The 13574-nt window shown below is 40.1% G+C and overlaps 1 protein-coding gene across 1 annotated transcript; it reads right to left on the bottom strand.

Annotated features, from left to right (window-relative positions):
- Positions 1 to 690: 690 nt before the first annotated feature.
- Positions 691 to 3487, bottom strand: LOC140735095 (QRFP-like peptide receptor). The gene is made up of 2 exons (XM_073059892.1): positions 3388 to 3487; positions 691 to 2167 (listed from the first exon to the last, which is right to left on the bottom strand). Exon 2 carries the CDS (start codon positions 2094 to 2096, stop codon positions 750 to 752), a length of 1347 nt encoding a protein of 448 aa, XP_072915993.1. The 5' UTR covers positions 2097 to 2167; positions 3388 to 3487; the 3' UTR covers positions 691 to 749.
- Between the last annotated feature and the right edge of the window lie 10087 nt (positions 3488 to 13574).

The raw sequence follows: 13574 nt of genomic DNA on the forward strand, positions 1-13574 counted from the left end.
TTAATAAACTTGCAAGTTGTTAATATATCTATTATAGATATGCATCTCTGTGGTTGTCAAGATGTGTGAATTTAACTGAACCTTAGTCTTTTCTTATACTTACTGTGTATCTGAGGTGTCAGTATGAACTGGGCCAAACAAATGCATGATCCTGAATGCAATAGTACATTGTTCCAGTATCTGCAGACTTTCTCTTGTTTGTCAATAGTACACTGAATTACTTAATCTCTCCTCATACAGTAGCAGGGGAACAATAATTAATTCCATTTTCAAGGATAGGATTAAAAAGTTGTTTACTTTCTGGCTTGCCATGTATGACTTTGTGCTGTGAAGTGTGTATTTCCATGCATTAAGAATTTATATGATGCTTTTTTAAGGTCACAGGCATATTGATGATAACTGTGCAGAGTAATGCTTGAATGATGGCCATATTTGGGAGAAAATGGCCTTGCCCTGACGCAAATCTGGTCTACTAAGTCAGAAAGAGGAAATATATACATAGAAGCACATATATAAGTAAGGACTAATATGGTTAATCATGAATGATGTTGGGTATTCCAAAGTATGAATGATGAATTTACATATGTCACAATCTTTGGCTTTATGTAACTCTGTATGGTTATGCAGAGGCTATCTAACAAAGCCAATTATTCACAACTTGGTTGGATTCAGGATATTGTTAAATTGAAGGAGACAGTACTGGATTAATTAGTGACAAGGTGTTAGTTCCACAGTACATTGTAGAGTGTCTACTTATTGTTCTTTCTGTCATTTTTGCCAGCTTCAAGGTTATGTTTTGGAACTGGCTTGCATGTGCTTAATGATGTCTCACAAATGCCACGGGCTGAAAAACAATCCTTAAACTTCCCCTGTTTCGTCTCAATAAATTTGAATTCTTTTGTTGTTGTCTGACAAGATTCTTTGTAGGAAAGAAGTTTAGGGATGGATGACCTTGTGGAGCTTTCAGATAAAGAATAATTGAAGAGAGAAATCAGTGTTCTTCTATATTTACTCTTTATTTCCTTGGCTGATCTGTACAGGTCCCCAACAAAACAATAGCAAATTGGATTGAGGGAAGAATTAGTGAGACCAAGCCATTGAGCAAATGGTCGAAAATTCATGATCCACTTTGAAGATGTCTCATTCTCCTTTGAAGCATCTTCGGAGTTGAAATCTATCCATATATCTACCATATAGAAGGGTAACCATGAAAGGGCAAACAGAAGAACCAAAGCAACCACCATCTTGGCAATCTTTTTGCGGATTTTCAATCTTGAAGCTGGAAGGGCTTGGTTCCTGGTGTCACACTCTTTAAAGTGACTGGATGTGCTCCATAGTTTACGCCAAGTAAGAAAGCAAATCACTAGATTAAATAGCACAGGCAAACCATAAAGAGCACAGAAGAGGATAAAGTTGTATGCTTGTTTCAACTTGACTTGGGACCAAACTTCACTGCAAAATGGAATCCCAAATGTGGAGTCAATCTCTTTTATCTTGTTCATAAATATAAGAGGCATGCAGATACAAGATGAGAGCAGCCACACGACGAAAATGGTCCAAAATATTTTTCTCCAGGTGAAGAATGATCTAGCATTTAATGGGTTGTGGACATTATAGTATCTGTTAACACTTATAACGGTGATGCTGAGGACGCTGGCTGAGACAGACACGGCCTGGGTGAAAGGTGCCGCTCTGCACATAAAGTCGCCATAAATCCAGGCTTTATAGATTTGATAACCTAGAGTTGTGGGCATGCAAACGCAGACCACCATCAGATCACAGATGGCCAGGTTTATCAGCAAACTGCGAGTGGCACTCACCCCGGATATCCTGGTTTTCTTTTTGCTGGTCAGTACTTTGATAGACATAACATTCCCAACGAAGCCAACAATGAAAGATATAATGTACATTACCGTCAGGGCGATTGTAGAGGGCTCACGGATGGTTAATAGAATATTCTGCAAATTGCCGAGGTCTTCGTGCACGTAGAAGGAAAAATTGTTTTGCACTAGATGTTCCATCACTGGGAAATGTGGATAGCTAATGATCTTTGAAGAATTCATTTTCCTCTTGGGTGAGATCTTCAAAGGCAGCATATTGGAGAGACAAACTTCGCCGGTGTTTTAGTTCCTTTTGTGGTTACGTCACAGGTGCGCTGATACATCTTCTAAACAAACAAACAAAAGAACAGTGGTTTACTTTAAACAGATTTTTACCCCCCCCCCTCCAAAATCCTTACTGATAGTTGCTCTCTCTTTTACTGGTTTAAACGCTTTCCGGCTGCGCCTTTTGGTGTGTGGTGCTGAAAGAACAGCGACATAGCCCAACACTCGCTGATCAGAGCAATTGTAGGACCTCCGCTCAACACTGCAGATTCATCGAGTGCAATATAAACTTCACAGTGTTTTCCCTTTCAGTGTCAACAGCCAGAAACTAATATCTCCGTGCGCTCTTTTTCACTTTTTACGCTCCAAATTTGGAAAACTCGTTTTACTGTAAATTCATTTTGTGATGGATCCCCTTCTTACCATTTGATCAGACAGATTTCACCCCTTTTCCCTTTCTCGATTGCTTTGCAGATCCGTTTCACATATGTTGTATCACGTTTCTGACCTGCTCCTCGTGGTTTCTCTCTCTCTTTCGCCCTCTCTCTCTCTCGCCTCTCTCTCGTTCTCTCTCTCTCCCCCCCTCTCTCTCTCTCACTCACTCTCTCTCTCTCTCTCTCTCTCTCTCTCTCTCTCTCTCTCTCTCTCTCTCTCTCTCTCTCTCTCTCTCTCTCTCTCTCTCTCTCTCTCTCTCTCTCTCTCTCTCTCTCTCTCTCCGCACGCCCTGATTTACTTTTCACTCTAACTCATCCCTATTTCGGACTGAATAGAGATGTTCACTGCCTGCAATTATCTCTTTGTCTGCTCCTCGTCTATTAGATGTTGTTTCTGGATTTCTCGCCCTCTTTCTCTCCGTGCGTTGCTTTACGCCTCATCTTAGCAATAGGTTATTATCCACTCAAAGGGTGAATAAAATAAAAAAATCATAATCTTTAGCCCAGACAAAAGGGTCGGAAGTTCAGCCCAAATCTTGTGTTCACAGCAAGAGGGCTGACACCTGCAGCCTCGGGTCTTTGCCAACACACTTCGTCAGGGCGAGCTGTTGACAGTCGCCATCGAGATGAAAGCGCGCGACGCAACTCCAGCGACCGCTGGATCCAGGCAGTAACCGTGCAATTCGGTAACTTTTCTGAAGAGATTCTGTGCCAAGACTGGGCAGTGAATGGCGAGTGGTCCCTGCCGTGGATAGCTGATGCGCTGCGGACGAAAGGCAACCTTGTCCCTCTGCGCTGTGTCTCAGCCACACTGCCCCCACCCCCCATACCCGCCTGTAGTAACGCACCTGCGGGCAGCCGAAGGTTCAAGAGATCGGCGTTTACTGCCGGCTGAAGAGAAGACACGTTGTTGATGCGGGCGGGGGTGATGCGATGGTTCTAACCATTTCCCAAAGTGTCAGAGTCAGTCCAGTCTCCCGTATGGGTAGCACAACCGGGGCTTAAAATCTCACTGCCGACTTGACTCATTACCGAGGGTGTGGACACTGTCCATTCATCCACTGATTGTTGGATGAGTCTTTGAAGCGAATCACTGAAATTCTGTAACGTACTAGTAGAATAGAGGTGAAGAGCTCCTTACTACCACAACTGAGGTCTGAGAGACCTATTGCCTGCTCTGGCGGCTGCAAAATCCTTCAAGGAAGAAGTCATGTGAAGTCTGTCTGAATTCATTTCTATTTAAGCAATTAATTGACACGCAAAAAAAAAAAGCCTGGCGTTGTCCTAATCAATCCCTGGTACTCTGGGTATTTTCATCATATTTTGCTGTGACACAGAGGGGGGACATTTCAGCCCACTGAGCCTACAATGACTGACAGAAAAAACAACGTTCTCCACCAAATTTCCCTATGATGCCCCCCTTTTCCTGTAAGATATTACATGAATAATAGAATAGGTTGCAAGGGAGTGTAATGCCTACAGCCTGTTAAGTGGAGGAAAACATATTTCCATATACTTTCATATAAGGTATTTTCCCACCAGATTCTTTCTTCTTCTGCCTTTATCTTTCCAGTTCACCTGGCTTCACCTATTGCCTTCCAGCTATCCACCTCCCCATCCCCCAACCTTTTTATTCTGGTGTTTCCCCCTTCCGTTTCAGTTCTGAAGAAGGGTCTCAGCCCGAAACCTTGACTGTATATTCATTTCCGTAGATGTTGTCTAACCTGTTGAGTTCCTCCAGCATTATGTGTGTGCTGCCTAAGATATTTTCATGTTTGGCAGTAGTTGTTAAATCTATGTAAAGATCCAAGGCAATGACACAATAAACTACAATAGAAATTCAATGGGACTGAGAAGTGTGGAGAACTAGGCATGGCTGCTGGAAGGCTTGGGGTTTGGGAGCTGAGACCAATCAGCTTCAATATTTAATAAGCAGTACCTATCAAACTGCTGTCATCATCTTTAATATGTCCTCTCAGAATCTGTCAAAATTCAAATGTAAGGTCATTTTCAGAAGTGCTGATCCTGCATCTTTGTCCACAGAGGCTATCTGTACTGCTGAAAATTTCCAACATTCTATTCTTATTAGCCTGAATATCTATTTTGTCAATAGATTAGAAAATTAAGTGTATTTTAAAGCATGTTGCACATTCTGTCCTTGTGAAGCAAGAACATGCAGATTATCCTGTGTTCTGTAAAATTTGACCATAAGAACATAAGATAAAGGAGCAGAAGTAGGCCATTTGGCCAATCGAGTCCACTCCGCCATTCAATCGTATGCTGATCCAATTCTTCCAGTCATTCCCACTCCCCTACCTTCTCCCCATACCCTTTGATGCCCTGGCTAATCAAGAACCTATCTATTTCTGCTTTAAATGCACCCAATGACTTGGCCTCCACAGCCGCTCGTGGCAACAAATTCCACAGATTAACCACCCTCTGACTAAAGTAATTTCTCAGCATCTCTGTTCTAAATAGACATCCTTCAATCCTGAGGTCGTGCCCTCTTGTCCTAGACTCCCCTACCATGGGAAATGACTTTGCCATATCTAATCTGTTTAGTTCTTTTAACTTTTGGATTGTTTCTATGAAATCCCCCTCATTCTCCTGAACTCCAGGGTATACAGCCCAAGAGATGCCAGATGTTTTGCATATGGTAACCCTTTCATTCCTGGAATCATTCTCATGAATCCTCTCTGAACCCTCTCCAATGTCAGTATATCCTTTCTAAAATAAGGAGTGCAAAACTGCACACAATACTCCAAGTGTAGTCTCACAAGTTCCTTATAGAGCCTCAACATCACATCCCTGCTCTTATATTCTATACCTCTAGAAATGAATGCCAACATTGCATTTGCCTACTTCACTACTGACTCAATCTTGAGGGTATTTGGCACGAGGACTTCCAAGCCCCTTTGCATCTTTTGAATTCTCTCCCCATCTAAATAATGGTCTGCCCATTCATTTCTTCCACCAAAGTGCATGATCATACACTTTCCAACACCGTATTTCATTTGCCACTTCTTTGCCCAATCCCCTAAACTATCTAAGTCTCTCCGCAAGCTCTCTGTTTCCTCAACACTACCTATTACTCCACTTATCTTTGTATCATTGGCAAATTTAGCCACAAATCCATTAATCCCATAGTCAAAATCATTGACATACATTGTAAAAAGCAGCAGTCCCAACAACGACCCCTGTGGAACTCCACTGGTAACTGGCAGCCAGACAGAATAGGACCCCTTTATTCCCACTCTGTTTTCTGCCAATCAGCTAATATTCCACCCATGCTAGTAATTCCCCTGTAATTCCATGGGCTCTTGTCTTGCTAAGCAGCCTCATATGCGACACCTTGTCAAAGGCCTTCTATAAATCCAAGTACACCATATCTACTACATCTCCTTTGTCTACCCTGCTGGTAATTTCCTCAAAAAGCTGCAGTATGTTAGTCAGACTGGATTTTCCTTTCAGGAAACCATGCTGGCTGTGGCCTATCTTGCTATGTGCCTCCAGATACTCTGTAATCTCATCCCAAACAATCGATTCCACCAACTTCCTAACCATTGATGTCAGGCTAACAGGTCTATAGTTTCCTTTCTGTTGCCTCCCACCCTTCTTAAATAGTGGAGTAACATTTGAAGTTTTCCAGTCATCTAGTACAATGCCAGAATCTATCGATTCTTGAAAGATCATTGTTAATGCCTCCACAATCTCTCCAACTACTTCCTACAGAACCCAAGGGTGCATTCCATCAGGTCCAGGAGATTTATCCACCCTCAGACCATTTGGACAAAATAATTATAACTGTACACCAGAGGTATGAATTTTGAAGAAATATGTTTTTAAATAATCAAGAAAGATGCAGCAGATAGATGTAGGTAGGTTAAGTAAGTGGGCAGGTATTTGACAATTAAAATACAACATTGATAGATGTGAGGAAGGAAGAATAAAAGACCAGATTATTGTGGTGAAATATTGCAGTGTGCTGTTGTGCAGAGGGACTTCATAGTGCTTGTCCATAAATTAGAAAAGGTTGGTTTGCAGGCAAGTGGAATGTTGCTTCATTGCAGGGATTGAACTTAAGAGCATGGATGTTATGCTGCAATTGTACAGGATACTGGTGAGGCAGCATCTGAAGTACTGCATGCAGTTCTGGTCTCCTTACTTGAGAAAATATGTACTGATCTTGGAGGCAGTACAGAGGAGGCTTACCAGCATGATTCTGGAGATGAGGGCTTTAGCCAATGAAGAGAGATTGAGTCGCCTGTGACTATATTTGCTGGAATTCAGATGAATGATAAGGGATATTATAGAAAGATGTAATAGAAGGAATAGATAAGATAGAGGTAGAAAAGTTTTTTCCACTGGTAAATGAGACTAAAACTCGAGGACATAGATTTAAGACAGAGATAAGAGAGTAGTGAGTCAGTGAATTCTCTGTTTAGGGTATCTGTGGAGGCTACCTCATTAATGACACATTTAGATAGATTTTTGCATAGCAGAGGAATTAATTAGGAAAAGGGCAAGTAGATGGAGCTGAGTCCATGGCCAGATCGGTCACAATCTTTTAAAATAGCCTAACAGGATCAACAGGCCAGATAGCCTACTTCTGCTCCCTTTTTGTATATTTGTATACATTACTGAGCTGATAATAGGCTACATGGTAGTGCCCAGATACCAGAAAATTCAGTAAATTTTACCTCCAACAAGGTCAATCGAAGAAGATTTTAATGAAGTCTTTTATTACCATTCACCAAGAGCTGGAGGACAACAGATAGCTTTTAGAAAGTAAATTAGTTGTAAGTGGGAATAGAAAAGAAATAATTCAAATGTTTGGGAATTGTAGGCCAACCCCAGGCAAGAAGCAAGATCAATTTTTACAGAAGTCTGAATTTGATTGTGTTAATAAGTCATAAAAACACTAATTACTCAATATAGTAACCATACCTGTATAGTATTGTATTGAGTGACATTAAAAACACATACGACATAAGATTATAGAAACATTGATCTGTAGAGGGGTTCACATGTTGGGTGGTCATAACACAGGACCAGCTATAGTATCTTTGAAAGGGAAAAATATGAGCTTATAAATCTGGATAGGACAAAGGGTCTTTAATCTGAGACATTAAATCTGTTTCCTTTTCCATTAATAGTGCCTCATCATTTTTGATTTTATTTCAGCTTTCTGGCATTTGCAGAATTTTGATTTTCCATAACCACGTCTTGCCACATAAGGACATGATACTACAAAAAATGCAAATGCAGTCACTGCATCTTTCAATGTTAGGTTATTGCTACTACAAGGGAAATAATTATAAGTCTTGGATGAATGATCCAGAGTTCTGTTTAAATTCTATCATGGTGGCTGCACATTTTGAATTAGGTTTGTTAAGTAATCCGGAATAAAAAAAAAATACCTGCCATTGATCATGGGATTGCATGGTAGTTCAAAATCCCATCTGAACACTAATCCTTTTTATGAAAGATTTAGCCTGATATGTATTTCAGACATGTGGGGGAGGTGGGTGGGAGGCATTGATGGGAGAGGTTTTGACAGGAGCATAATCTATAACAAATCCATAAGCAATGCAGTAGCAAAGCTAGTAGAGCCTCCCAGCATCAGAGGCCCAAGTTTATCAGGGCCTTAGAAGCTCCCTGTGTGGAGTTTTAATGATGTTCTTTGATTTCTTGTGCTTCATCTGTTGCTTTGTTTCCTTCCAAAGACATGTGGGCTGCTAGGTTAATTGGCCACTGTAATTTGCCCCCAGTCTGTAAGTGAGCAATGAATCTTCAGGGAGTTATTGCAAATGCAAGATTAGTTTAAATGGGCGGTTGATGATCAGCATTGACCCAGTGGGCTGAAGGGCCTGATTTTCTGCTGTATTTCTCTATGCCTCTGTCTATAATTATTGTCTTAGAAATAACTGGACATCTAACAATGAGATGAAGAGAACTTTCAGAATCTGAATCTATGGATAGATTCTGGATAGAGAACTTGGGAGTTCTCTACCCAAGAGAGCAGTGTTTTATTTATTTATTTACTTATTTATCGAGATAGAGTGAGGAGTAAGCCTTTCTGACCCTTCAAGCCACTCCACCCAGAAATCCCCCAAATTTAATCTTAACCTGATGATGGGACAATTTACACTGACCAATTAACCTACCAACTGGTACGTCTTTGGACTGTGGGAGGAAACCAGAGCACCCAAAGGAAAACTGTGAGGCCGCAGGGGGAACATAGAAACTCCTTGCAGGCAGTGGTGGGAGTTGAACCCGGGTCACCTGTACTATAAAATCTAACCACTATGCTACTGTGTCTCCCATGGGTATTAATCTGAGTCATTTGGCAATTTCAAGGATTGAGATTAATTGATTTTCTTTGGAGTAAATAAGAGTAAATAAGGGAATAAGGATCAGACTGGAAATGGAGAGTTCTAGAAGCTGCAGAAATCTGTGCCCACAGTTCAGCACTTCATTAAAACCATCCTCCCCTCCATGGACTCTGTTTACACTTCTCGCTGCCTCAGGAAAATTGCCAACATAATCAAATATCACACCTAACATAGTAATTTTTTATTCTTCCTTCTCCTGTAGGACAGACGGTATGAATGCCTGGAAGCACGCACCATCGGGTTCGAAGGCAGCTTCTATCCTGTTGTTAAAAGACCATTAAATGGTCCTTTAATACAATAAGGTGGACTCTGGATTTCATAACCTATCGTGTTATGGCCTTGCACCTTGTTTTCCTGCATCCACTATTCCTGTGACAGTAACACTTTATTCTGCACTATGTTATTAAATTCTCTTGTGCCACCTGAATGCACTGATGAGATGAGATGATCTGTATGGATGGCTTGCAAAATAAAGTTTTTCACTGTAACTCAGTACATGTGACAGGAATAAACTAATATTAATAATAATAATAAACCAGCAATAAAATGCAATAAAGTCAATGAGTAGATCAGCCACAAACACCGAAGGCACAGCAGACTCAAGAAGCTGAAAGGTCAACTCCTACTCTTATTTTACTAAATCATAAATCTTGCCAAAACTGGATTTTGTTTTTGCAAGGACACTGTGACTATTACTTCTACCAGAGCCTTCATAAGTAGTTGCATGAATAATTGGTAGGTTGATGATATTATGATAAGTCTGGATGGATCTATGGGTCATCTCTCCACTGTTGAGCCAGTGTAGCTTGAGCATGCCTGCACGGTAACAAATTGCCACTGCTTTTAGGTAGTACAGTATCTCCAAAACCTGAAACCTCTACCATCTAAAGGACAAGGTTAGGAGGCACACCATAATATCACCAACTACAAGTTTCCCTCCAGTATCCTAATTTAGAAATATATTACCTTTCCTCCATCATCCTGTTAATAGCTAGAATCTCCCAACACGTTTATTTAAACAGACTGCAATTCAAGTAGGCAGCTTAGTACGATCTTCTGAACAATTGGCAATGAATATTGACCCTGCCAGTGATGCCCATGTTCCATGGATGAATTAATAAAAAGTCATTGATATGATGCCATATTTCATTAAACTGAGTGATAGATATCTAATGCTATATTTAGGAGTGGAACAGATCAAATGTTTTGGGGCTTGAACTGACCTGTGGAAGGGAAACATAAGATTTTGAGAATGGGTTGCAGAAATTACCCAAAAGTAAGGTGTTCATTCACTGTATTAACTTCTTTTGATACATGGGTATGTGCAAGATTTTCTGCTTTGGACACTTTGAAGAAAAGTAATTGACCAACCAGAACTCTCGCTGGAGATTTGCACTCCTCCTAAGCTAAGCTACGAAAATCAAAATTTCATGACATTGTCATCGACAGTAACTTTCTGAATATAGTTGGAAGGTCATATCTCGGATTTTCCCTGTCACACTATGACTAAACACTTTTGCTAGATTCAGTAATTTTACTCTCAACAACATCCTTATTCTGCAACTGAATGATGAAATATTTACATCCATCTTCTTCTTCTGTACTTGTGCCAATGTGCAATACAGCATGTGTATATTAGGTATTCAAATTTCCCTCTGCACATTTCCTGGAATGCCAATATATTATTTATATTAATTGTTTTCTTTTTATATCATTTTAAACGTTCATTAACACATATTACCATATCAAGGGCTCTTGAGTGACACTGCCATTTGCTTGAAGCTCATTTTATTTCTTTGTCACTTGTAAATTTTTATCCTACCCACTTCTGTCCTAATTATACATGGGTGGTAATTAGCTTTATACAAAATTATAAAGGGGATAGTAACAATCCACAGCTTTCTTTGCATCCTCCTCTTTTCCTTACTGGTCAATAAAATAGGCTTTAATTCATATTTGCTTGATACGTAGCATTGCCCATTCAGCTTTTAAGTTAATATTGCCTGGATACTTAGTGACTCTTATAGGCCAAAACATTCAATATGACATTTTTTTTCTACAGCAGAACTGTGTTGCTCATGTCATTGACAAAGACTGAAGAGGAGATGATTAGGTATTATACCTGAATTAAGTATTGTGCAAGAGTCCAACAACAGGAGCTCCTTCATGAATTGAAGTTCCTGTGGCTTTCCAGTTATACACAGGAGCAGTTACTGCTGTAATGCAAAAGATGTGGTACTAATTTGGACTGAGGAAGGTCTCATGATCATCCTTGTTACAGTAACCAGGTAATATTCTTTCGGTGAGTTGCTGGAAGAGTTATTGCTGAGCAATGTGCTGGGGATAGCTAAGCTGCTTTTCCTCAGAATACTGATATGGCATCTTTTAAGTCTTCCTAAAAGAATAAACCAGGGATGATCAATCCAAGGTTACATCAATAGGTAACTACTCTGTCAATGCAGTACGTCTTCAGAACTGGCCTGGGACATCAGCCCCGATTTAATTGTTTCAGTCTCTGGAGTACAAATTTCAACCACAACAGTTGGGTCCCACTCCTGTGCTATGACTGAAAGAAAGAACTTTGCATTATAAGTGACTTTAGGTTTGGTTTTAAAGTCACATTGTGAGACATATCAGGCATATACAAATCTGGCTTCGCTGGTGCTTTAGGGAGATTCGCTTCCACTTCCTTGTCTCTAGTTTAGGCTGATGCACCAATTCTCTCCAACATGCTATTTCCTTGAATTAACTTTTATTTATATTATTATCAAACTTGGAGTCCTGATCAGCTGTCGTGAGATCAAATTGCCTTATCTATTTTAGATAGTTAAAAATATAAGATTGATTTTGTAATTATTTGGGCTCTTCAAGATGAAGTGCATTTATCAATATTGAATATTCCCCTCCCTCTTGCTTATTAAAATAGAATTTGTGATTTTCTGTTTGCAATCCTCCTTCCAATGCATTGCCCAAAGTATGACATAGTCACTGAAATATACATGCATTTGCTACTTTATTAGGTACACCTGTACACCTACTCGTTAATGCAAAGATCTAATCAACCAATCATGTGGCAGCAACTCAATGCATAAAAGCATGCAGGTATGGTCAAGAGGTTCAGTTGTTGTTCAGACCAAACATCAGAATGGTGAAAAAAAAAGTGATCTAAGTGATTTTGACCGTGGAACCAGACGGGAGGTTTCTGTATCTCAGAAATTGCTGATTTCCTGGGATTTTCTGCACAGCAGTGTTTAGAATTTACAGAGAATGGGGTGAAAAACAGAAAAAAAGCATCCAGTGACCAGCAGTTCTGTGGGTAAATTATGACTTATTAATGAGAGAGGTCAGAGGAGAATGGCCAGACTGGTTTAAGCTGACAGACAGACGATAGTAACTGAAAAAGCCACGTTTTCTCCGAATGCACATGTCAAACCTTAAACTGGATGAGCTACAGTAACGGAAGACCATGAACATACACCGAGTGGCCACTTTATTAGGAACAGAAGGTAATGAAGTAGCCACTAGTCTAAATATTATACTAAATCCTGGCAACACACACAAAATGCTGGAAACTCAGCAAGCCAGGCAGCATCAATGGGAAAGAGTACAGTTGGCATTTCAGGCCAAAACCCTTCATCAGGACTGGTCTTGGCCTGAAATGACAACTGTTTATTCTTTTCCATAGCTGCTGCCTGGCCTTCTGAGTTCCTGCAACATTTTGTGTGTGTTGCTTGGATTTCCAGCATCTGCAGATTTTCTCATCTTTGTGACACTAAATCCTGATCAGGATTGTTTATAAACAGTTATCCATTTTAATATTATTTTCTTTGCAGAGCGTGTGCTCGGGAACAAGTGGGATGATATAGTTGGAGAACAGTGTGAGTTTATGATAGGGAGGAAGAGATCTGAAGAAGTACTGTAGCTTCTTGATCATTATCCTAAAACCTGTCCTCTTTACCAAAGGTTTCTTGTGAGCCATTGTAAAATGTTTAACATTATCAAATTGCAGTCATCTGCACAATGCCTACCCTCATCCATACTCAAAAAATGCCAGCTAATTTGTTTCACAAGATGCCAACCAAGATCTTCTGAATAGATTAAAATTTACTTCAAGTGCTCCTATTAGACACGCTTGAGTTGCTCTGAATATCGTTCCCATCATAAAATGTAGAGTTAGCAAGCTTATAATTCCCATGATCATTGCTTCTGTCATTTGAAAGCTTTGAACAGGATTATCTTGCCTCCAAATTTGCTGATCACAGTTTCTGTGCTCAATAAGCTTTGTAATATTTTTGGCACAATTTACCCACTTCTGCCCTAATTTCTTCAAGTACCCTTGGATCCTTTCCATCGGATCCTGTTGTCTTATGAATATTCAAATGCACCAGCTCCCTAATGATCATTTCATTGCTAACCCCTAATTTCTTGGGCAACATGAATGTACCTCCTGCTGCTCCAATTACATGAATCAGACACTTTCTGTAATTAAAACTGTTATCAAATCACCATTTCATCTTTCTATAGCACTGCTACTTCCTTGCTATTATACTTTCCTCTTCTTAACGTGCTCATTTATTTCTGCATTTTTAACAACTGTTCTCCCAACTTCAGCTAAGTCCTGAGCTAACTCCTTTATTCAG

Source organism: Hemitrygon akajei, chromosome 11, assembly GCF_048418815.1.
Source record: "Hemitrygon akajei chromosome 11, sHemAka1.3, whole genome shotgun sequence".
In the NCBI taxonomy this organism is placed as follows: Eukaryota; Metazoa; Chordata; class Chondrichthyes; order Myliobatiformes; family Dasyatidae; genus Hemitrygon; species Hemitrygon akajei.